General features: G+C 38.2%; 5 protein-coding genes across 5 annotated transcripts; 3 read left to right on the plus strand and 2 right to left on the minus strand.

The window, feature by feature from the left end:
- Positions 1-1,025: 1,025 nt before the first annotated feature.
- Positions 1,026-5,771, plus strand: Cbr-avr-14 (the record flags this gene model as incomplete). Its single annotated transcript, XM_045244608.1, has 16 exons — positions 1,026-1,182; positions 1,282-1,442; positions 2,275-2,367; positions 3,167-3,243; positions 3,286-3,368; positions 3,414-3,554; positions 3,650-3,714; positions 3,772-3,859; positions 3,924-4,114; positions 4,155-4,289; positions 4,709-4,739; positions 4,957-5,081; positions 5,132-5,236; positions 5,289-5,390; positions 5,488-5,689; positions 5,731-5,771. The coding sequence occupies 16 exons, from the start codon at positions 1,026-1,028 to the stop codon at positions 5,769-5,771; spliced, it is 1,797 nt and encodes a 598-aa protein (XP_045092519.1).
- A 1,203-nt stretch (positions 5,772-6,974) lies between these two features.
- Positions 6,975-7,472, plus strand: CBG03918 (the record flags this gene model as incomplete). The annotated part of the gene is made up of 3 exons (XM_045244611.1): positions 6,975-7,056; positions 7,103-7,297; positions 7,348-7,472. The coding sequence occupies 3 exons, from the start codon at positions 6,975-6,977 to the stop codon at positions 7,470-7,472; spliced, it is 402 nt and encodes a 133-aa protein (XP_045092518.1).
- A 2,158-nt stretch (positions 7,473-9,630) lies between these two features.
- Positions 9,631-12,689, minus strand: CBG03917 (the record flags this gene model as incomplete). The annotated part of the gene is made up of 5 exons (XM_002639292.1): positions 9,631-9,771; positions 9,974-10,075; positions 10,123-10,413; positions 12,471-12,590; positions 12,648-12,689. 5 exons carry the CDS (start codon positions 12,687-12,689, stop codon positions 9,631-9,633), a joined length of 696 nt encoding a protein of 231 aa, XP_002639338.1.
- A 982-nt stretch (positions 12,690-13,671) lies between these two features.
- On the plus strand, positions 13,672-15,182 carry Cbr-nlp-40 (the record flags this gene model as incomplete). Its single annotated transcript, XM_002639291.1, has 4 exons — positions 13,672-13,720; positions 14,461-14,552; positions 14,599-14,710; positions 15,070-15,182. 4 exons carry the CDS (start codon positions 13,672-13,674, stop codon positions 15,180-15,182), a joined length of 366 nt encoding a protein of 121 aa, XP_002639337.1.
- Positions 15,183-16,654: 1,472 nt separating this feature from the next.
- Positions 16,655-19,743, minus strand: CBG03915 (the record flags this gene model as incomplete). Its single annotated transcript, XM_002639290.1, has 4 exons — positions 16,655-16,780; positions 16,831-17,086; positions 17,136-18,095; positions 19,412-19,743. 4 exons carry the CDS (start codon positions 19,741-19,743, stop codon positions 16,655-16,657), a joined length of 1,674 nt encoding a protein of 557 aa, XP_002639336.1.
- Between the last annotated feature and the right edge of the window lie 4,223 nt (positions 19,744-23,966).

The following is a 23,966-nucleotide window of genomic DNA, read 5'->3' on the forward strand; positions in this document are numbered from 1 at the left end:
TTTGCCCCCCGTTTTTCCTGCTTTTCTTCTCTCTATCTGGTGTCTCTCTATCTTTCTTTATCTCTTCTTCTCTTTTCTGGAAGAGATAGGAGCTAAAAGGCATCTTAGAAAAGGGAGGAGGGGCCTGGCCGAAGGAATGAAAAGAGAAGAGGACACAGAATAGAATAAGAAGGACGCATTTTCCTTCTTTTGCTCTTCCTTTCCGAGTCTTCGCATAACTATTAGCCACCCCATCATCACTTCTTCTTCTACGTTTTTCTCGGCTTTTCTTTCTTCCTCCTCTTGGAATTTTTTCACAGGGATCGAGGCACTTTGAGAGATAGACAAAGGGACCCATTCCAAGATTTTTACGATTACTACGATTAGCTTTAATTCTTCGTTTTTTTTCAACTTTGGTCGAACAGAAAAAAACAGTATGAGTGGGAACTAATTTCGAGTCAAAGCTTTAGAATTGGCTCTCTGATAAAAAAAAAAGGATTCCCAAAAATTACTAATATGGCTAATTATTATTCAAAAGAGTTTGGTAGGTCAATGGTACAAAACAAATCGAAGCTGCTGACCAGAAACGTTGGTTGCCGAATGTCCCATAACGACAACCACCGTAACTTAAGCATATTGTTTTTAATTCTTCGAATTTATTTTTCAATTTGTGCTGCTTTTTGACCGATTTTAGCACATTTTCCTCCAGAAAACTCGACAAATAAAATTTTTTGACAAAATCGAGATAAAAAATCTGGAAAATGAAAATATTTTAGGTTACGGTAGTTGTCGTTGTGGGACCTTCGGACGCGGCCACCAAAAATTCTCTTCCACAGCTCTGACTTTTTTGTACCAGAATAATAAATTTACGATAATTTTTGCTGAAAATTAAAAAGAATTCTGTATGAAACGAATTCCAGTTATGACAGTATCTCTTACACCATTTTTTGTAGTCCAAGTTCTGATTGTAAATATTCGTTAAATGTAACCTCCAAACCTCTTCTTTCTTTTCTTAAACTCCAAAATGAAATTTTCCAGTTTTTTAGATGTGGTACTATCGTCTCACAACACTTTTGCTTATCATGTCAACTCTTCAAACAGTTCGTTCAAAACGAAAATTAAAGGAACAAGAGATAATTCAACGAATTCTCAAAGATTATGATTGGAGAGTGAGACCAAGAGGAATGAATGCAACATGGCCAGGTGAATTTTGACTTCAGAATCCAAAAATGTGCACCTTCTGAATGGTTATTTTGGAGCTCAAATTCCTGTTATTTTTTCTCCTCAAAGACAGTTTTTCAGATACTGGTGGTCCTGTACTGGTGACTGTGAACATTTATTTACGATCTATATCCAAAATAGATGATGTAAATATGGAATACAGTGCACAATTCACATTTAGAGAAGAATGGACCGATCAACGATTGGCCTATGAGAGATATGAGGAATCTGGAGACACTGAGGTAACCCTTATTTTATAGAAATTAATTTTTACGCGGGGATTACTGTAGCTTCTTCATCCTCAAGTTGTCTCCTCTTTCTTTACCCTCTCTCCGTCATATCCCACACTATTTTTTTGGTTCCATTGAAAAAGTAATGAAACAACCAACATTTTTTTGGTGAATAAAAAGGAGACGACAACCTTTTTGTCATTGAAAAGATTCTGAGATTTTAGTTTGTGTGCTCTTACTCTTGTCGCAAAGTGGGGTGCTCTCTGAAAAGAAAATGAAATAGAAGAAGAAGAAAGTAGAAGTAGGAAAAAGACTAGAAAAGAAGAAGAAAGAATACAAATTGGATTTAACGGATTTTGGAGAGAGGAAAGAGAGGACTTTCCGATGAAAAGGGTCAAAAGAAGTGTGTGGACACAAAAAGTTTGGATAAGGAGATGTTGATAGAATGGGGGAGTTCGAAAGTTAGGAGTTCGAAAGCACACCGAGTCGCTAACTTTGAGCCCATATATCTCGGCTCCTGTCGAAGATATCAAAAAGTAATTAACTGACAAAATGTTTATCATAATATTATAAATATTTTGTCTGTTGACCACTTTTAGATATCTCTCACAGGATCCGAGATATATAAGATCAAAGTGAATAGATTGGGTGGATTTCTATTAGAGTGCTTACGGTATCTGTCAACACAGAGATTCTGAAAAACTACTCCAGCGGAAAAAAAAACATTTGTTCTGAAAATCCTCAAATTGAAGACAGAAACTTGGTTTTCAGTTTTTAAGATTTCAAATCTTTCTTGAGGTATTGAAGTTTCCTAACCATCTAATCCCAATTGCATCAATTCCAGGTTCCTCCATTCGTCGTGCTTGCCACATCTGAAAACGCAGACCAATCTCAACAAATTTGGATGCCTGACACCTTTTTCCAAAACGAAAAGTTAGTTTTTAAACCCACTTTCTCCTCTTCTACAACATGAAATTTTCATTATCTTTTCGTTTTTTACTTTCTTTCTTTTCTTTTTCTTTTCACCCCGCAAAAATGACACATTTTTTCGGTTTTTGCGTGTCAGAACCACTATTAGCAAAAACGAAAAAAACGGAATTTACGATTTTTTTCTTCTTTTTTTTCCTAAGAAGAACAAAAGCAACGCATTCGTTTTTCACACATTTTTTTGAGGGGTGAATGGAAAATAATTGAATTTTGAAAAGCAAAATTAGATAAACACACACTGTTTTTATAGAAAAAATCCATCATAATCCGTTAATTTTTGAAAACAATATGAGTGAAAAAAATTGAAAAATCTAGCCATATGACTCTGTTTATAAATATTTGAATTTGGAATCAGCAATTGCTTGGAGAGGGATTTTCGAAACAGGGATATGTCGTATTAAAGTGCATAAAAGTTGAGTAGAGCGTCGTACTGAGCTCAAATTTGAAGTGCACATCTTCCAAAAATTGATAAGTAAACTGACCAAATTTCAAACGATTCCATCAACTTTGAGCTGAGCTGTCGCTTGTCAAAGTTGCTTTATCTTATGAAAATCACAAGGAAACATTACACCTTTAATATTTAGATAATCATAACAATACCTAGACTTGAGGGATCGCTTTGAAAATTTCAGTAGCTTTGAATTAAATGTAAAGTTATATTTCACCCAATTTTCGTGCTTCCAAGATACATATTCCTAAGGATATACCCTTTTTTATCAGTCCTGGTAATTGTGCATTGTTTCAGAGAGGCTCGACGACATTTAATCGACAAGCCAAATGTGCTCATCCGAATTCATAAAAACGGTCAAATCCTGTATTCCGTTAGGTCCGATTTGCAGATTTTCTTTCAATAAATCCAAATTTTCAGACTATCCCTAGTTTTGTCTTGCCCCATGTCACTCGAATTTTACCCGCTTGATCGACAGAATTGTCTTATAGACTTGGCTTCCTGTAAGTTTTTTTTTTAATTTCAGAATTATAAGTTCTAATTTTCAGATGCCTACACAACTCAAGATATTAAATATGAATGGAAGAATACAAAGCCGATTCAACAAAAAGATGGTCTTCGTCAATCGCTTCCATCGTTTGAACTTCAAGATGTCGTAACGGATTACTGTACCTCTTTAACTAATACAGGTACCGTAATCCTTTTTGCTTGAAGAGCTTGCTCTTGTCCTAATCTCATCTCCCCCAATTGTCACTTTTTATAACGCTTTTTGTCATTTGTTCAGGCGAATATTCATGTCTACGTACACGTATGGTCCTCCGTCGAGAGTTCAGTTACTACCTACTTCAGGTGTCTTTTGTCTTGTCCTTCTTGAAACTAATCTTGTCCCTTTTTGTCCATTTTCAGCTTTATATTCCAAGTTTTATGCTTGTTATCGTTTCTTGGGTCTCGTTTTGGCTAGATAAGGATTCGGTTCCCGCCAGAGTTACACTAGGTTAGTTTGGTTTTCATTAAATATTTTTTCATACTAAAATTGAAGAAAAAATATAAAATTCCAGGAGTGACGACTCTGCTAACAATGACAACTCAAAGTTCTGGTATCAATGCAAAACTGCCTCCAGTCAGTTATACAAAAGCCATTGATGTCTGGATCGGTGTATGTTTGGCATTCATTTTTGGAGCATTGCTGGAGTTCGCTCTGGTGAACTATGCGGCTCGTAAAGATATGACTCAGGTCTCACAACGAATTGTGAGTGGAAAAATGTTACCGTACTGAAAATTGAATTCAGAGGCAAATGAAACAGTTGCCAACTGATGGATACCGGCCATTGTCTGCGTCTCAAGGAAGATCATCGTTCTGTTGTCGGATCTTTGTGAGAAGATACAAAGAACGCTCGAAACGAATAGATGTCGTTTCTCGATTGGTGAGTTTTTTGAGTTTTATTCTTATGCCATGTCCAAAGTTCCCAAATCTGGGATTCCTGGGCTCAGAAAGCAGTAAAAAGTGAAGATTCCAAAGATTTCCAATTTTCACAGTTGAAACCAGCGCGAAAGTATACCTAGCGCATCGAGACCGGAAGAAAACATATTTTACACAAAAAAAACAATTTTTAAAAATCCTCGTAAAACGGTACTAATTTTTGGGGGCCTCGACGTGCTAGGACGCACTTTGGACTGCTTTCTGGGCCCAGAAATCTCAGATTTGGAAACTTTGGACGCGGCACAATCAACCCAGTCTACCTCTGCCTCTGATGCACCATTTGTTTGATTCGAGGAGAGGAGCAGGCCTATCGCTAAAATTCAGCTCTTCAAAGTTCTTTATTCCAACTCACCTATTTTTCAGGTCTTCCCAATCGGCTACGCATGCTTCAATGGTACATGAGCCCCAATTACTGTTTATATGTTAACCTAATGTTTTCTCTTTTTCAGTGCTTTACTGGGCCGTCTACCTAATGTGATTGAAATGCGTGTGCCAATTTTATAACTATTTTATTGATCTCTACCCCTCTGTGTCAATTTTTGAATGTGCCTTCCCTTTTTGTCAGTTTTTTTCTGAATTTATAGATGTTTTGTGGACCAGATTACTTTTAGGTGAATACAGCTGTGCACGGGTTGTATTGAAACTTCGTAGAGAATACAGTTACTACCTCATTCAACTATATATTCCATGCATTATGCTTGTCGTCGTTTCATGGGTCTCATTTTGGCTGGATAAGGTGAGTCTCAAGAGAGGAAGAGCTACAGTAATCCTTTTCTTCATTTTCAGGATGCAGTGCCAGCTCGAGTGTCGCTGGGAGTCACAACATTGCTAACAATGACAACTCAAGCGAGTGGTATCAATTCCAAACTTCCGCCAGTTTCTTATATTAAAGTAGGTTTTTTTAAATATTTTGTTTTTTTAAATAATCCCATTTTCTTCATAGGCTGTTGACGTATGGATTGGAGTATGTCTTGCATTCATTTTTGGAGCTCTGCTCGAGTACGCAGTTGTCAATTACTACGGTAGAAAGGAATTTAATGATCAAGTAGGTTCTTTTTTGGAAATATGACACATTTGGAGAGAAATTTGAAACCGGCTAGGAATATTATAGATTTTTGATAATTGGTGTCAAATTGTTTCAGAAGAAAAAAGGAGGAATTGGTGATTGTGTATGTCCGCCGGGCCAACGATCAACTCGTCTCGATTCATCATCGTATATAGGTGTAGGGAGAATTGCGATCGTTAAAAGGATACGTGAGCTGCTATCAGTGAAAATGAAAATATCTCGAAAAGTGGATTTAATGTCTCGACTGACATTTCCACTTACATTTTTCTCTTTTTTAGGTAAGAATCAATTTGAAATACAACCAATATCTCTTTTTCAGTGTTCTACTATCAGGCGTATGTAAAACAGAGTCGGGATTGATTGCTGGTTATATTCATTTCTATTATGTTTTTTTCTTGTTACTTTATGTTTTATTTAAGAACAACCATGACAATTCAGTTTTTGTAAATATCAGTATTTTATGAATTACTTGTTGTTGTTTTCAAAGCTTTCTTCAAGTTTTTATTGGGCTACTGAGCAAAAGAAAAACAATCAAAAAGTTCGAACCTGGAGTTTTTTTGTGAGAAGAAACTCTGAGAGAATGGAATCCAAATCATCTGATTGGGCCCCATATAGCTCGTTTCCTGTAAAATATATCAAGAAGTATTTAACTGACAAAATGTTTATCATAATATAGAAAATATTTTGTTAGTTGATAGTTTTCTGATATCTTCCACAGGAACCTAGATAAATTTGCTCAAAGTCGAAAGTACTGAATTCCAGCTTTACTTGAAAGCAACATCCTATCGGTTTTTGCTATGCTCGTGTTCATTTCATCCATCCTCAATTTTCTGAATCCTTAAAGGATATAGGGCAAGAGATTTTTCGATGTTTTTTGAGCTAGGGTATGCATTCTGCATTAACGGTGTACTGTCTATTCAATAAAGCCCCTTTTTGAAACGCGTGAGAAGAGGAAAAAGGGAACGCGTTTCAAAAAGGGGCGTATCACTTTGCAACATGCGGCGCGCCCACGTTTTATTGAATAGACAGTACAATGCTAGTTAGCACTACGAATACAGTTATCGTGCTCGCATGTTATCCGCCGTCCGCTAAAGCTTTGCCCGCGTGGCTCAGTCAGTAGCGAAGCTGCTTCTGCAAAAAAACATTTCACAAGTTCAACTCCTTAGGAGAACTCGAGATATTAGATGATTCAAAGTTTTCATGAAAGCGTTTATTCAAATTATTCTTCACAGGTGATTCGTGATTGACCAATTATAGAAGAAGGGCTATAATCGACCAATTACTTATCTACCGCGAACGAGAGGTTCTACAATTGACCATTCGCGAGCAAAATGCGTATCTTACTAACTGGCCCTATAAAAGGTCCACAATTGAACAATCGTGAAGAAATTCTTGTTTTTTTATTTTCCGAACTTCTTTTTCTTATTTTGGATACTTTACTTCTTTTTTCGCCGCCGTTTTCTTCGCAGTTTTTGTTCGGAATCTATTAATTAACATATAATACTATACTAGAATACTGTATAACCATGAATGTATCGTTTTGTTTGCAGAAAAATAGAGAAAATGGCCGGAAGACAAAAGTCGGAAGCAAGAAGCCGAAATTTCGAAAACTCTGGAAGAAGCATTGCTTCTGTCCTTTCAAAAGGTAAAAAGCGTCCAGAAAATCCGAAGTTTTAATCTAATTTTTACAGGGTGCCAGAAAATCTCAATTTTCCTGTATGTCGACTGGGCACTCCGGAAAAATGCAAATGAGAATGAGGAAGGAAAAAGTTCTGGAACAGTGGGTAAATTTGAAAACGAATATCAGAGAAAAAAGTTGATTTCAGACGGAAGTGTTAAGTTCGCGGATTTCGAAAAAAATGTCCAGTCGATAACTTGTGTCAGAGGTATAGTACAAAAAGAATTGGGAGCTTAAAATCTAGATAATTCATTTCAGTTACTTCGAAACAACAATCAACATCATCTTCTGCTCATCGTCATCGACTGAGGCAAAAATGGACAAAACGAGAAGCTCCGATGCCGTTTCAGCCAGTTCGACAACAGCGGAAGAGAATAATATAACTTTTAATTAATTGTTTTTTCGCTTTTCATTGTTTTTTCTGTGTAATAAACAATTTTTAGCAGCTGCTAGCTTCCAGATTCGAAACAATATATGCCAATTAATGCTCTCGCGTCAAGCCAATCGTAGGAGATTTGCTCGCGATAGGGCGAATATTGGTCGTTTGCGGTGGCGCGTTCGCGATTGGTCTGTAAATGGCCTGCGGCAGGCATGTTCCGATGTACCCATGGCGACTTTCCGAGAACAATATTCACTTTTATAGACGCTGCGCGAATCACGTGTGATTGCAACTACACAGCAGCAAGTGAAACATTTAAGTTGTCTTTTATTGATCCACAACGACTGTAATCCTTGGAACATTCCTGTGCCGATTGATCCCAAACCGTTCCTTTTTCACATTCTTTAAGTTAGCATCTTCCTAAAACAAGATTTCAAATTACATTGAAAACATTCAAGACTCCTACCATCAGTACATTTGTAATAATTGGCACAAAAATAAGGATGCGGTTTGAAACTAGAAGGTGACTCTGATGAGGAATGAACAGGAAGAGCTGGTGTAGCAACGGCTAGAAGACTACATTTTTCAGTTTGAATATCGAAAAATTCGTCGGGTTCACAACACTTTCCCATTTGAAAAACACCATCTTCTCCACATTCGGAATAACACGATCTTTGGAAAATATCTAATAGTTTCTTTCCAGGTGCGCATTTTTCGAATATTGGTTCCACTGTTTGGAATTGTAAAATTGCACATTTTCCATTCTAAAAACGTCAAAATCGTAATATATAAATTTGACTTACAGTACTCCAATATAAACTAGGTCATCAGGACAGCTTATCGGATACAATTCATGGTCAATACACATTCCAAACATTCGCATATCTTGTTCATTTTTCAAATAAAGTTCTGGACCTGAGCATGAGTAATGTTGGGTTTCTGAAAATGAAATTCTAGATTCTTTCTGTTTTTTCACTGAAAAATCATACCAGTAATAACCGGAGATTGTGCATGGGAATGTATGAAAAAGACAAAAATAGGAAGAATGCTAGTTTCAACATTGTTCTTGTACAAATTCTCATGTTTCACAGATTACTTTTATATCAATTTTTTATTACTTTGTGACTGCGTTTTTTTCTTTGTATTGACACATTTATTATGAGTAATATTTTGCCGGTTTTTTCCAAGGGAAAACCCAGACGTTACCCGACAAATTTTTTACAAGAATTAATCTTTTGGGTTCTATCTGAGTTTAGTGGGCTTTGTGAGTTTTTGTAAGCCCCATAGGTTTCAATGGTCCCATGGGATTTTATTGGGCCCAGGCGATTTTTGTTGTCGATGAATGATGATTTTTCTTCGGAACTTCTTCAGCGCTAACATTTTGGAGGATGTTAAACAGAGCTAGATTGACACCTGTTTTTTTCACTGTTTCAGTACAAAATCCGATCATGAAGGGTTTCTTTCAGAAATCGAAAAATAGCTGGAAAACTAGGAATTTTTTTAAAATTCCTGTGAATACAAAGTATGCACTCTCGGTCTGTTTTGCACCTTCCAAAATTTTCAAAACGATCGGAAGATTAACAGCCAAGCTCCAGACTTCTCAAGATGGGCAAAACAGTCGAAAAAAATGATTTCTGTAAATCTCAATGAGCGGTATTGTGTTTAGGTTTGGATGTTCTGGATAGAAAACAAAAAATATATTTTTATGCTTCAGATTTTTAATTAATTAATAGAGGATCAGACCCAAAATTCAGCCCGCGAAGGCATGGCTTCAGCGCAAGGCAGTAGTCGTCAGAAGAACTCTTTCGTCTACCTTAAGCCTTCAATGCGAACCCGCTTTGGCCATCCTTCTCGCTCAGAGAATGGATTAGAGTTCTCATCAACTCCTCTGTCTACCCGTCGCTGCGCGCCACTGAGACGCCTAGTTTCGCAGCAGCCGACATTTCCCGGGTTCCGCCGCCCGCTATGTTTTGCGTGCGCCGAGACTCCGCCCACTTTTGTCACAATATTCGCAGGTTTCGCCCTGTCTTTCAAACGATTCAGTCACTTTTTCTATCGATCCAATGCGAAAAATAATGATTTGTTTGATAATAAATTTATTGAGTTGATAAATGAAACAGAACAATTAACAATGGGTGTAAAAATGCAGTTATACACGATTTTTAGTTATCGTCGGAAGTTTCTTGACGGCGTGGTTTCAATGCGAAAATCTTGACTGGATAAATTTCTTTCGGGAATCCAGTTTGTATCGTTTTGACCACCATATCAAGATCTGCCCCATTGAACGCTTCCATTAGTTCTGGCTGAAAAAAAATCCATTTTATTATGCTTGTCTGAGAAAAAAAGGTTGAGAAGCAGAGAAAAAGTGTCTGCGTCTCCACCGTTTGTGTGCTCTTTAGGCTCTCCGCTTCGATATCGCTACCGTATTCAGACTGCAAAAAATACTCTCTAACCTTTTTTTTTCAGACAAGCATAATAACAGGAAAATCATGAGAATAAATTCACCTCCGTTCTCGTCCAGCTATGATCTTCATCGTCGAATAATCGCTTTTCGTGATTCGTTACATTGTCCTTGAGCACAATGCAACCGCCTGGTTTCAGTCCTTTCTATAAATTATTTTGTTTGCTTCTATTATAGATCACTAGCTTCTTACCACACATCGCTTGAAGAAAGCAACGAGATCTTCATCGACCAAGTGTCCTGACACCCACTGAATCCAAATGAGATCGTAACGTCTTTCTGGAGGAGCGAACGTCTGAATTCCTTCGATGAACTTTTCTCCAATCCGTGGATCTGAACCAATGTATTGTTCACTGCTGACGATTAGTTCTTCGACGAGATCTTCCATATCGACTTTCTTGAATAGTGGCATCAGAAGATGTTTTGTGACACGTCCGATTCCTGCACCACAGTCCAATGCGTAATCGTATGATCCGAAGAGATTCTGCAAAAAGAAGAATGTGAAGATCTTCATTCATGTCAATCATCTAGTCTCCCATAATGTCAATCTCATATATTTCATGCAACTTTTATTCGGAAAAGGTGCATACGCGGCTCATAAATTTCTTCCATCATTCACTTTTGAGGAAAAGAATAGTGACATTTCGTATGAATCCCGTTATAAAAAAAACTCTCCGGACTTTTTTCCACTCCTGCCCCAGCACTGATTTTCCAAAAATTCTAAAAGCGTTATACCGAAAAATGGAAGGAGGGTAACAAAAGCGCCCGGAATTCGTCATATGCAAACAGAGCAGAAGAATATTCTGTGAAAAACAACGAAAATGGGGATGATATTGGAAATCGAGAAGGAAACAAAGGGAATTGTTTTCTCAATACAAAGTTTCTCATTTATTGGAATCTTGGAAAAAGGTGGAATTTGGAGAAAAATATTCTTGGGTGTGGAAATGAGAAAATAGTTTATTGCTATCAAATTGAAACCTAAAACGCATTTATAATGAATTTCAGAATGTATTCTTAGAAATGCTTCCAACAAATATTTAAATCCATTTCAGATTCGTTAAAGGAGGCCAGACACCAAAAAAAGATTTCCTGATATTTTGCATAGAGAACCCCCATGAGGGGTTGAACTCACGACAGGCAGCTCAGGGGTACAGAGCCGCTACCGGAACAGGTGATTCGTGATTGACCAATTACAGAAGAAGGGCTATAATCGACCAATTACTATCTACCGCGAACGAGAGGTTCTACAATTGACCATTCGCGAGCAAAATGCGTATCTTACTAACTGGCCCTATAAAAGGTCCACAATTGAACAATCGCGAAGAAATTCTTGTTTTTTTTATTTTCCGAACTTCTTTTTCTTATTTTGGATACTTTACTTCTTTTTTCGCCGCCGTTTTCTTCGCAGTTTTTGTTCGGAATCTTTTAATTAACATATAATACTATACTAGAATACTGTATAACCATGAATGTATCGTTTTGTTTGCAGAAAAATAGAGAAAATGGCCGGAAGACAAAAGTCGGAAGCAAGAAGCCGAAATTTCGAAAAACTCTGGAAGAAGCATTGCTTCTGTCCTTTCAAAAGGTAAAAAGCGTCCAGAAAATCTGAATTTTTAATCTAATTTTTACAGGGTGCCAGAAAATCTCAATTTTCCTGTATGTCGACTGGGCACTCCGGAAAAATGCAAATGAGAATGAGGAAGGAAAAAGTTCTGGGACAGTGGGTAAATTTGAAAACGAATATCAGAGAAAAAAGTTGATTTCAGACGGAAGTGTTAAGTTCGCGGATTTCGAAAAAAATGTCCAGTCGATAACTTGTGTCAGAGGTATAGTACAAAAAGAATTGGGAGCTTAAAATCTAGATAATTCATTTCAGTTACTTCGAAACAACAACCAACATCATCTTCTGCTAGCTTCCAGATTCGAAACAATATATGCCAATTATTGCTCTCGCGTCAAGCCAATCGTAGGAGATTTGCTCGCGATAGGGCGAATATTGGTCGTTTGCGGTGGTGCGTTCGCGATTGGTCTGTGGATGGCCTGCGGCAGGCATGTTCCGATGTACCCATGTCGACTTTCCGCGGACAATATTTCACCTATTATAGACGCTGCGCGAATCACCTGTGGCCGGCTGAGCTACGGGGGCGCGAAGGCGCCTGACGACCGATGGTCTACATAAGCGCGGCGCGATTTCGTCCCCCGAAATTTTTGCTGTCTCGCCTCCTTTAAATCATCAACTCGTGGCTTTATTAAAACTACGCCTACTTTTTTCCTCTCGAATAATTTCAGGGACAAGAACAGTTTTCGTTTCATTGATCACTGCTTTTCAGATTTTAAAGGTTAAATCAAAAGAACTTTGATGCCGAAATTGAAGATTGAACAATTCCTAAACTAGAGATCCTTTTTAAGATTTTCGATCATCCGAATATAAAACTGGGCGAAAAAGAGGCCATAGTGAGATCAGAGTTGCACCGGAAGCTGGTAAACTTCCGAGAAAAAAAACCTTCAAATTGGGGAACCTATTGCATTCAGAAAACTAACCCGTTTTTTCAAACCCTCGATGAATCGTTTTGACACTGTGATATCTGGAGTGTGAAGTGTTTCAAATCCACCCAGCATTCCATTGACATCTTGACTTGCTCGACTCCAGTATTCTTCAGCCTGAAATAAGAAATGGAAAATTAGAATAAATAATATTTTCATAAATCTTAAATCAACCTTTTCATACACATCGTTTCCATTGTGTAGTCTGGAACTCATCTTGACAGCTGACGTCGTCGTTGCTCCTTGGAATCTGGAGACTTTCAAGAAGAGGGCGGGTGAGGAGAAGAATGAAATTATGAATCTGTAATATTGGAAAAGTTAATGGGATAATGAAACAAAGATTATAAGGGAATTTAGTGAGAAAAGGATTCGACAATAAGGAGAAAGTACAAAGTCAGATCTGAAATATTCCGAAAAAGGTTTCATGTTCCCATGTTTTCAATGCCCCCTTTCGCCCTTTGCTCGACCTCCGACCTATAGGTTGACTCTGATGTCTAGAATTTCATAACCAAAAAGCATCATCAGAAAAAACAACGCAGAAACCCATAAAAATTGCCCTCTATTCTTCTCGACACCAATTTCAAATCAAAACTCTCTCCCTCACCTGCTCGCATTTCTTTCCCACATAAAACCCAACTCTCTCATTTCATTTCATTTTTTCAACCCCCGTCCATCTCTGGCTTGTATCAACTGATAACACATGATAGCACCATTTCCTGCACAGTCCTTTTCAATTTTAGCGCATCGAAACTTTCAAAATCATCGGCTCCCTTCGAGCTTCGAGTGTTGATGACGTCACATCTTCTTTTTGTCAGTTTTGATTATCCTCATGTTCCTCAAAGGCGCAGAGGTCAAAAATGGTCATCTTTTCTCCGCCCCAAAAGTGTATATTTTCGTTGCTCCTCACACAACTCGTGACTCTTCTTTCCTCCTTTCCACACTTTTTCATCATATCTCGTCATTAGGCCCAGTGAGCCGAATCCTTATCCCGACTCCGCCCCTTTTCGTAAAGTAGGCGTGGCTTTAACTCGGGGGCTCCTGACGCTCCAGAGCTCATTTTAGCCGTCAGTAGCCCCCTGACCGACGCCACCCGAATTTCTTTGATCTCAATCAAAGAAATCCCAATCGTGTACGAACTTCTGGTTCTCTTTTGAAAATTAATAAGTTTTATTACAGTAAGCCTGCCAACACCTTCATTATGAAGCTTCTAATTTTGCTTTCTTGTGTCGCCGCAGTTGTTGTTTTTGGTGAGTTAGGGCTTACTTGTATCTTTGTTAATATTTCATCTTTCCCATTACGAAGAATCATCTTCCTAACTATTTTTCAAGACGTTTGAATCGAAGTTGAAACATTGCTCATTTCTTAGTTAGCATTCAACGGGCAAGAATCATTAAGTTTGATCAAAAAAGTTAGTTATGTAAAGTATATCAAAGAACTTCTTAGGACTTTTAGAAAAAGGTTGCGAGCCCACTTATCTAGTCTAGCCGAGTGCCCCATCGTCAACGCACCTTCAGTGAAGCGCAAAGATCTAGAAAGACCGATTGCGTGTACCGAGCACTCTCTGATCACTTAAATCGCCATTCCTATCCTTCCTCCCACACTCTTTTTTTTTCTAGGTCCATCATTGAGCACTCTCACGGAAAGGCACTAGTGCCTGACTAATGGGATTAGAATTTTTGACCGGAAAAAAAATGGGACGGATGGGCAGTGTAGTTGGGATGAAAGAGTAACAAATGGGGATAGACTTGGTGATCAGATCATTGATGTCACTCTGAATCCAAAATGAGTAGACGAATCTAGACATAAATCTTTCTTCGACTTCTCTAGAAACTTCGAGAAGCATTCCGAGAAAAATGCACTTGAAAACTCAATTATTTCTGACCTACTTGAAAGTCAGAATATATGAGAACATCCTTGTTCCTAGGATTACATTCCGTCTTGAAGGGCTTAAAAAATACAGTTACTATTAATGAAAAATATATTCCAGCTGCTCCATCGGCTCCAGGACTCGAGGAGAAGCTTCGTGCACTCCAGGAGCAGCTTTACAATATTGAGAAGGAGAATGGAGTTGACGTGAAAGTAGGCGATTCAGAGGAATTGCTTCTAATTGCAATCATATTTTCAGCAGCAACAACCGGCTGAAAGAGATACTTTTCTCGGATTCGTTCCACAAAAGAGAATGGTCGCCTGGCAGCCAATGAAGAGATCGATGGTTAACGAAGACTCGAGAGCCACACGTAAGTCAGATTATGTTTTGGAGATTCCAACATAGTGTTGTTTTCTTCTCATCAAAAGAAGCATGTTGTTGATTTGCTTATTTGACAATTCCAACCCGGAATGGGTACTTTCCTGCGTCATTCTCTCTCTTATCTCTTCAAAAAAGTGTGTTTGAACATTCAGTCGTCATTTGAAAGACAATAAGAATCGATGAGAGCAGAGTTGAGAAATATGGGGAAACGAGACAACTATATGCGAAATATAAAGTGATTATGAGTGGTTTTTATAGGGAGGTTTCGCGAAGGAATGACAGTTATTTGAGAAGCAATAAATAGGTCATTGAAGCAAAACGTGACATGAAAAACCATGATTATTTCAGTTCTCCATGCCATCGAAGCTCGTCTTGCCGAGGTTCTTCGTGCCGGTGAGCGCCTCGGAGTCAATCCAGAAGAGGTTTTGGCCGATCTTCGTGGACGTAACCAATTCCAATAAATTAACTACTATCCCTGTTTTTCCCCCAACATCTTAACAACCGAAAATAGGGAATCGATTATTGTTCTTCTTGGCTTCTTCAATTTCTAATAAAAATGGCTCCTCTCGACAAAAGACAACAGTTTTCCTAACTTTCACTCTCTTTCATCTCATATATGCAGTTAAATTTTAATCGCGATTTTATGACTATTTTTTTTTCAAAAACGAAAACGGATGTGATTATGATGTTCTTGGATTCATTTACAACTGAATAAACTCAGTGTGTTGACAACTTTCTTTTTTTTAATCGAAAACACTCACCCTTTCAGATATATATCTAATTATAATTAGAAATTTTTCAGTAGAAAAATGATGGAAGCGAAGAAAACTGATTTGAAAACAAAATCTGAGACAGGGGGCCTAACAAACGCACACTGTTCGGCCGCGGCCTCCCATCGGCGGGAGTTCAAAATTAGGTTTTTATCGATAAATATTTCTCTCTTCGGAAAACGAATTCGACAGGAATTCTTGTAATTACTCGCATGGCTCTTTATTAAAGTTTGATTGAATAATGTTTATTCGACATGAATTATATTTCATTGGTTAGGAATCGATAGAATGAATGAACACATCAGTTTTCAGTACAGTTAAATGAAGGCCTGTGAAGAATACGCAAAAAGGAGTTTGGAATACAGTTGAAAACCAATTTGGAACATGAGAGAATAAATAGGAAGTGATGAAAAAAAAATAACATTATGCAAAAAAACGGGGTGGAAATTCGGCTTGCGAAAACAAATAAGCGATTGATTATAGGAGTAAAGCCATAAGAGAACTACTCGACTGGGGTTGGAAAAAATGGAAATTGTGTGGAAAAGAGACATATGAGAAGAGAAAAGTGTTTTGAAAATCCCTGCTTGAATTTGTACACTATTCAAAATCGGAAAAAGCGTACAAATTCGCGAAAACCGGTAAAAACATGGGGATCGGTGGTAAGGGGAAAATGCAGAAAAAATCAGGGTGATTAAAATATAATTAGCATTTTCGGAAGTGGAAAAATTGGGTAAACATTCGAAAATTCAAGGGGACTATTATGCAAGAAATAACATCAAACAGACGATTTGATTTTCGAATTATATGAAGAAAAATGGGAGGCAAAAAAGAAGGAGGTGACAAAATTACGCAACAATGTTTGTGACTTTTGTGGGGGATTTTTTGAATTTTTTTTGGGTTATCATATGAATTTGTTTTTTTTGGATGAGCTGACGAAAAGCTGAGACGAAAATTGCGGTATATCAACAATTAAGAAAAAAGGAAAACAGGTAAAAACTACTGGTCGAACGGGGATGGAGAAAAGTGTTTTGGATCACACTATTAGTGAAGGAAAACACTTTAAAATAGTGCAAAAAACTACTAGCGAAGGTGGTATTGAGAGAAAAAAAATTGAAAGAAAGAAGATTATAAAATATGAACAAAGAAAAGATACAGGAATGGAATTAATCGAGTGGTTTCTTCCATCCTTTCTTGGACAGGCACATTGCATTGTAGTTGCAAACGGCACGGGTGTAATGGAACATTGAAGCTTGGAAACGAGCCATAGCGATCATCATCACCACATGGATCTAGAATTAGTTTGAGTTTGTAGGATGTTCTTATCCTTTTTAAATTTTACCTTCTCAGAATCTTTGAATCCTGGAAGAGCCTTGGTGAATTCGGTGGTCAATTTGTGTGGGTAGCAGGCAGCCAACTTGATAAAAGTCTTTGTTCCTTTGTCGAGCACACGGTTGATCTTGGAATAGTCATAGTCATCGACACGAACTCCATAGAGTCCCTGGGTGTAATTCCAGACAGCCTCACGGAAAGCAGTGGTATCAATTTCGTTTTGATCGGCTGGGGATCCCTCGCCAGATGAGTTGGAAGCAGATGACCTGAAAATTAGAATGTCCTTATCCAATTGACTTAAAAATCTGTGCTTACATGTTTCCAGTGAGAGTACGAATATGATCAAACATGTGATCAAGACGAGAAGTCAAAGTGTCAGTGTATTCATTCATGGTATTGTAAACGTGATCCCATCCGAATTCCTCGACTCTGAATGGTGGAATGTCCTTTTCAGGACGCTTTCTGAAGTCGATGTATCCGAAAGTGCGATGGTGAGAATAGATTGGGTACTCGCATGGTGGTTCTTTCTCCAAAATATCATCTCCATTTTCATCGATATTGGCAAGAAGAAGGACTGGAGAGTAGCTCTTGCGGTTGGAACTGTAGGTGGCTGGTGGAGCATTGATCAAGGATTCAATGGTTTCAGTGGTCATTGCACACAACTTGGCAGCTGGTCTCTTCATTCCCTTCTCTGTCTTTTTCATCTCACTGATCATATACTCGACATTGGTTTCTGGACGATCGGCAACTTTTCGGAACAACTCAGATAGACGAGCCTCCCAGTAGTCGATATCGTCAATGTTGAGAAAGTCGATTTCTTCCTGAGTCAAATCAACACGACGTTCGAGTCCAATGCAGCAAACAACTGTGCACATTGCATGAGTCATTGACATTATTCCAATTGCATGGTGAAGAGAGCAAATTGAGAAAAACGCTGGACCACCGTCTGGAGAGCGACGAGTAATAAGAACTGCAAAGTTCTTCCAGTGAATCATCCATGGTCGATGGCAAATCATTCTGTTGAGATAATCCAGTTTTCGATATTTCATGTGTGCCCAATCCACACCAAGAAGCCAGTATGGATTGCCTCCCTTCTCCAGAAACTTCCGACGGTGATGATCGATCAAGGAGAGACATCTGTGGCGAGAAGCACCCATGACAGCGAGGTAATGACGAGATGGAGCTGGTAAATCACTGATATCCACGAACATATGACCATAGCTTCCAGTCATGTGAACATGAAGAGCTGGATGTTTACATGTGAAGCGGAAGAGACTGAAAATAAGTTCAACTCTCGAGTTTTTAAAAATTCTTTTCTTACCGATCAACTTCCGGAATTGGATCGAAATTGAGCCAGTCCACTGTCTTTCGTCTCTTATTCTGATCCCGTTTAGGATAGTTTTTGTTTGTATTGGTATTGGTTTTTAAGGTGCTCATTCTATAGATCTTATAAGAAGGCGAGTTGAGTATATATTGATGATCGCGACCCGTTTCTGAAAAAATGTATTATGAGAAGAAATTTGACAGTACGAAGAAAGAGAAAAATGAGCAAAAATAAGAAGAGAAGAAAAAGGGAAAAAGAGAAAAAAAAAAGTTTCATATATGCATTGGAAGAATAGCTAAACGAAATGAATCATCAAGACAGGAAGAGACAAAAATAGTATACTTTTCCGACCACGGTCGATCAGAAACCGCTTAATAGGAGGTGAAGAATAATGGGAGAGGAAATTGGAGGAAAAAAGTATCTTTAAGGCAAATCTTCGATCAGATTAACGTGTCGGAGGTTGTCATCACACAGCCAAAAAAAGAAAAGAGAAGAAGTTAGGGGGAATGATGAAGATCAAGCGAACCGATCTAGGCAAACCACCGAAATGGCGGGGCGCCGTCGAATCAGAAAGAGAACAAAAAGCGAAAAAGGAGAGATGATGAAAAGGGAGAGAAAATGATTGATGGAAGATGTGAAGAATCAGTATAGATGTCTGAGAATCTCAGAAGAAAAAAGGAGACTTGAATTAAAATTGAAGGTATACGGGCACTGCGTTTAGCATGAGAAGCCCAATTTGAAACATAATCAGAACTAAATAGAACGCTTTAAAAACTTTCGCGGCAAGTTGTATCAGGAAAAAACAACAAGCCCTGGCGGGCTTTCGCGGACCCTGCCATAGTTTCTTTCAGAATCAACATTTCCGGACCAACTAAATTAGACAAGATAGAACTTGACAAGTACTACAAATTGACATTATTTCGAAAGCTGTATATTGTTTATGGTCAAAGTTACAAGCCAAAAACCGTCTGAGGTACGCGGTCACAGCTTCAAGGCTTGAAACTTTGTTCATATACAAGGTACAGTTTTTCAAATGAATTTCTTTTGTAGTGCTTGTCTAATTCTATCATATCTAGATTGGTTTGTCCAAAAATACTGATTCTAAAAGAAACTATGGCCGAGCTCGTTTTTAAGTGTGATCCTGATCCAGCCAGTTCTCTTTTGGGCGTTTACCTTTTTCATGGTTGCAGTCAAACTCCTAAAATCATGCTAACATTATACATATTTTTGAAAAAAAAGCTCTTCATGAGCTCCATATGCCACACACAGATTTTCTGTAAACTGGGAAACAAATCCAAACGACCATCGGCCTAAGAAAACAAAAGGGTTCGTCTTCGTCGTCTCCTCCCCTCGAATCGCTGAGCATACACAGAGAGAATAAACGACTTGCCATAAATCAGTGTCCATCCTCTCCACATCAATGATGTGTCTGTCTCCGGAACGTTCCATCTTCCTCTTCTTCTTCTCCACCATCCCTTCTTCTTCTGTGTTCAAGAATCCCCTTCTGTGTTGCTCTATTCGAAACCGCAAACACTCACCAAACAGACCAATGTCCTTGTTTTTTTTTTCGATGTTTTCAAGCTTATGTGCTTCGCCCATTTTTCACATAAAACCGCAACCACTATCACAACTCGCCATCTTTCGGCGCGGCTCTTTGAGCAGTCGGAGCAACAAGACAAATTGTTGCGATTCCCAATATATATATATTCTAGAAGCAAGAAGCAAGAAGAAGTAAGAGTAACCTAGAAATCATCTGATCCTTCTTTTTCTTTTTTGCACTCTCTCACCCAGTATTGATGGATGGATGGATGGTGCAAAGTGAAAGACGAAGAGATAAAATAGAACGACGCCGTTTTTTTTCTACTCGTTCAGCTGTTTCTTCTGTTGTTCAAACATCGTCAGAATTGACACTAAAATACAAGATCAAAGTGTGGGACAAAGTATGTTTTTTCTCCTTCTGTAGAGTGTAAGAAACTGTATAGATCGAGAAACAAGATATTTTGAGACTTTTTAGTTTGACTTCTCTGCCCCACACTAAAGAGCTCTTCAGTTACAGTAACCCACCATTCATTTTTTATAGAAAGAGCAAACTCAAAGAGAACTCGGAGCAACACAACAAAACGTCTAAAAATTAAAAGAACAAGTGCGCGGATAGGTGATGATCTTTGAGTTAAAGCGAACACCACATATAAATGTTTGAATAAAAAAAAATTATCAAACTGTAAAACTAAAAGCGCGAAGCCAACCGAAAAAAATTTGCAGACAGTGAGACTCGCCTTCTCTTTGCACATCTTATCATCATCTAAACAAAAAAGTTATCACTAGAGAAGCAAAAAAAAAAGAGGAAAGTTCCAGTCGATTTATGACCAGCACCGCCAGTCTCGAAGGGGAAAATAAACAGTGAAGAGAGAGACAGAGATCATGCTCTATCGGTTTTTGGATGCTCTAAGAGAGACAGACTGTCTGTGTGATTCAAAAGGGAAAAATCGAACAGATAGATGATATGAGATCAAGAGAATTAGAGAAAGACACAAAACGAACACTTATTCCTTCTTCTTCTTCTTCTTCTGATGCTTATACTAAAGGCTGGCTGCTGTTGCTGCTTGCCCAATTCGCAAATAAACAACCGCCCCAATTTTCCGTTACTTTTCTCCTCACCGTCTCCTTCCCCTTCTATTGTTCTATTACGATATTAAATGGGAAAGAGGGAGAGAAAAGAAATGGGCGGAGCTTGAGAATGTGCAAAAACACAAACAAATGGGGGATACGGTAACATGATATTTCATCTAGATTATTTTTCTGCCTCTTCCGCTCCGATCGTTTCCCTTTTATATGGCACGGCCCCAATTGGTACAGTAATACCAACTGAACGAAATTGAAAAATTGAGAATAAAAGAGCTAATCATTCAGAGAAGAAAACATGCGAAACCAAGCTAGAGAATCTCAGAAAACTGACGAGAAAAGAGAAGGGAAAAGATAGAGACCAAAGTGTACCCGGTGCACGGAGAACCACCGATTGTAGAGGTCAGAAATGATCCAGAATAGAAAAAAGAACACGACAGGCAATAGGGGGCGGAGAATCGTGTTGATGACAGGTGAAAGTTGTTTTCCTAGTTAGTGATACGGTATACCAATGATTCTTAGCTGTGACTGGCACAGAGACACTCGAAAAGTAATTCTAGCTGGATGAGAGGGAAGGTTCCAGATATCGCGTTCTCTGTTTATTTGAGTCTCTCGTCAAAATGCAATGTTTTCAAGATATCACATTTCATCGTTCCAACCTTTTGCCCATATTCCGACAGAGTTAGAATTTCATCCGGTGAGAAAATCGAAGAAGAGAAAATTTTTGGCAAAGGGGAAAAAAGGTACTGGGCACATTGAATGCTTTGGGATGCCATGAAAAAAAGAGGAACTACAGTAAGATACATATAGGCTGGTCTCAATTGAAAAGCTAGGAATTTTCAGAGAATTCTGAGAATACAAATTTTTCAATCTAGATCTGTTTTATAACCTCCGAAAATTTCAAACTGATCGGACACAGGGCAGTCGAGCTCTCGACTCGTGCACATAGTCAAAATCAACTGAACAACACATTTTTGTATCTTATCGGCTGGTACTGTATGTAGCGAGCCCTAGCGCAGTTCGTAATTTTCCGATCGAACGCAAATTAATAAGATCCGATCGAACAAACTATGCTGTTACAGAAAATCGGAACTATGAAGCCGCCGGTGGCAGCGACCGAAGAACCCACAACGACAACTGCCGTAGTTCAAAAATTTCTGTTCTCAGTATTCTTTTCTCAATTCTCGCTCCAATTCTTTCACTATCAAAAATTTTCAATTAGCGAATTTTCTGAATGAAAACAGCAGAAAACCCAAACGTTGTCGTTTCCGATGTTCGTTTTTTTTTGAATTCTGAACTTCACAGCTTCTCAAGACGTTATGCATTTTTATAAAAAGTACCGTAGATTTAGAAAGACCTTAACCAAGAGTTACTCAAACGAAGAAAACATGGTCCCGACTGTGAATCTTTCGGGAATTTGACTCATTGTTTCTACCGTAATCCCTATATTGACCCAATTGGTAATTCTCTATTCTAATTTCAACAAAACACACACACAAATGGACAAAAAATAGATCTTTCAATCTTCATACTTGTATTCTCCTTGTTCTCTCTATTTTCTGTTCCTACACATTCAAAACAATCTCCATCTTCTTCGTTCTTCATTCTGCCTTCCTCCTATTCTCCACCGTTGTCTCCAATTTCCATTGCGTGTTGATGGATGAATTGAATTGAAATGACCTGCAACAAAAAAAAGTGAAATTGGTGGACTAGAGAGATGAAAGGGAGGAGGAAGGGAAGAAAAAACAGGTATTTCTAGATGAGAGGCAAAAAAAGAGAGAGACGAAAGTTCGGAATTGAGGAGGAGGATGAGCAATTATCATGGCATAAAGCAATTTTGTATTATTACAAATTTTTTTGAAAGAGGGAGTCAACTGGAAAGAACAGAGAAGGAGAAGTGAGAGTTTTTGGCAATATGAAAAATGGAAAAATGGCACGTTTTTTGTTCATTTCTCTGCTGGTTTATAGAGCAAAAGAGAGCCGAAAGAGAGCGAAAGCGGGTCCGTGGTCGAAACAATGATAAATCGGACAAACGGAAGAGAAAGGGGTCCGAAAAGAAAAGAAGAAAAAGGAGAAGAAGAAGAAGAAGAAGAAAAGGTTCAAAGATGAGCAAAGGGCAATGCGATGCGAACACTTTGGATCTTCGATTTTATCGATGAATTGGCATTTGGAACCAAAAGCTAGAGTCTAGGCGAAGAAAAACTAATTAGAATTTCTTCTTTTTCTTCCTCTCTCTTTAGAATTGAAAGTGCTTTCTAATTGAAGTTCGCAGACTGTCTGTCCACTCACTTATTAATCATTGCACTTTTCTAGTTTCTCAAGGAGAAGGAATTTGTGTTCTGAAGTTACTGCTACCCTTTCTAGCCAAAACCAAGTCATCTCGCACTAGATGAACCCAATACACAATTCTTATCTGAAAACCAATTTTATTTTCATTTTAATACCGTACCCATATTTTCTCATTTTTCTACTCTCTCTATTTCTGATTGACAGTTGGCTTGTTTTCCCCCTTTTCCTCTTCCATCTTGAATTTCTTCAAAAGGGGATTACAGTTACTTATTTCTCTTTACAGAGTTTGAAATTTGGGTACAAAGAACACAATGGCTCCATTTGAAAAAAAATCAGAGAGCAAACCATTTGAAAAAAGTTTCGAGTGGTTGAAAAAAGGAAGAGTAATTGAATGTATTTATATGGGTGGCACTATCTGGAACACTAATATTTGATTTTCTCTCCCATTTTTGGGCCTTTTTTTGGGTTGTGTTTGTAGAGTTGAGACAAAGTGTAAACAAATGGCAAGAAAATAAGGATGGAAACGGCAAGGAGTTTGTGGTTGGTAGGAAGGAAAAAATGGAAGAAGAAGAACGAAGATAGAACAAAAAAAGATAATCATCGAGGAAAAGGTTATGAAATTTTTGGAAATGGAGGATTACTGTAGAAGAGGGAACTCTGGGGATCCTAGTTTATGGCGCATTTTGCAGTTGGAAAATCAATCAAAAGAAAATAATTGAAGCTTATGAATATTGTAGATCAAATTCTAAACCATCTTGTAATAGGGAAATATTTTACAGGAAGCCTGCGCTTCACCGCACTGGTAAAATGGCACAGTTTTTTAGTGCTGGAAATCTAGTCCATGCGACTTTGGCCAGGGGCCGGCGGCCGTACTTGAATTTTAAAACAATTTACCGCTCGATTTTCTTCAA

This window comes from Caenorhabditis briggsae (genome assembly GCF_000004555.2).
Source record: "Caenorhabditis briggsae complete genome, chrI, whole genome shotgun sequence".
NCBI classification, from domain to species: domain Eukaryota; kingdom Metazoa; phylum Nematoda; class Chromadorea; order Rhabditida; family Rhabditidae; genus Caenorhabditis; species Caenorhabditis briggsae.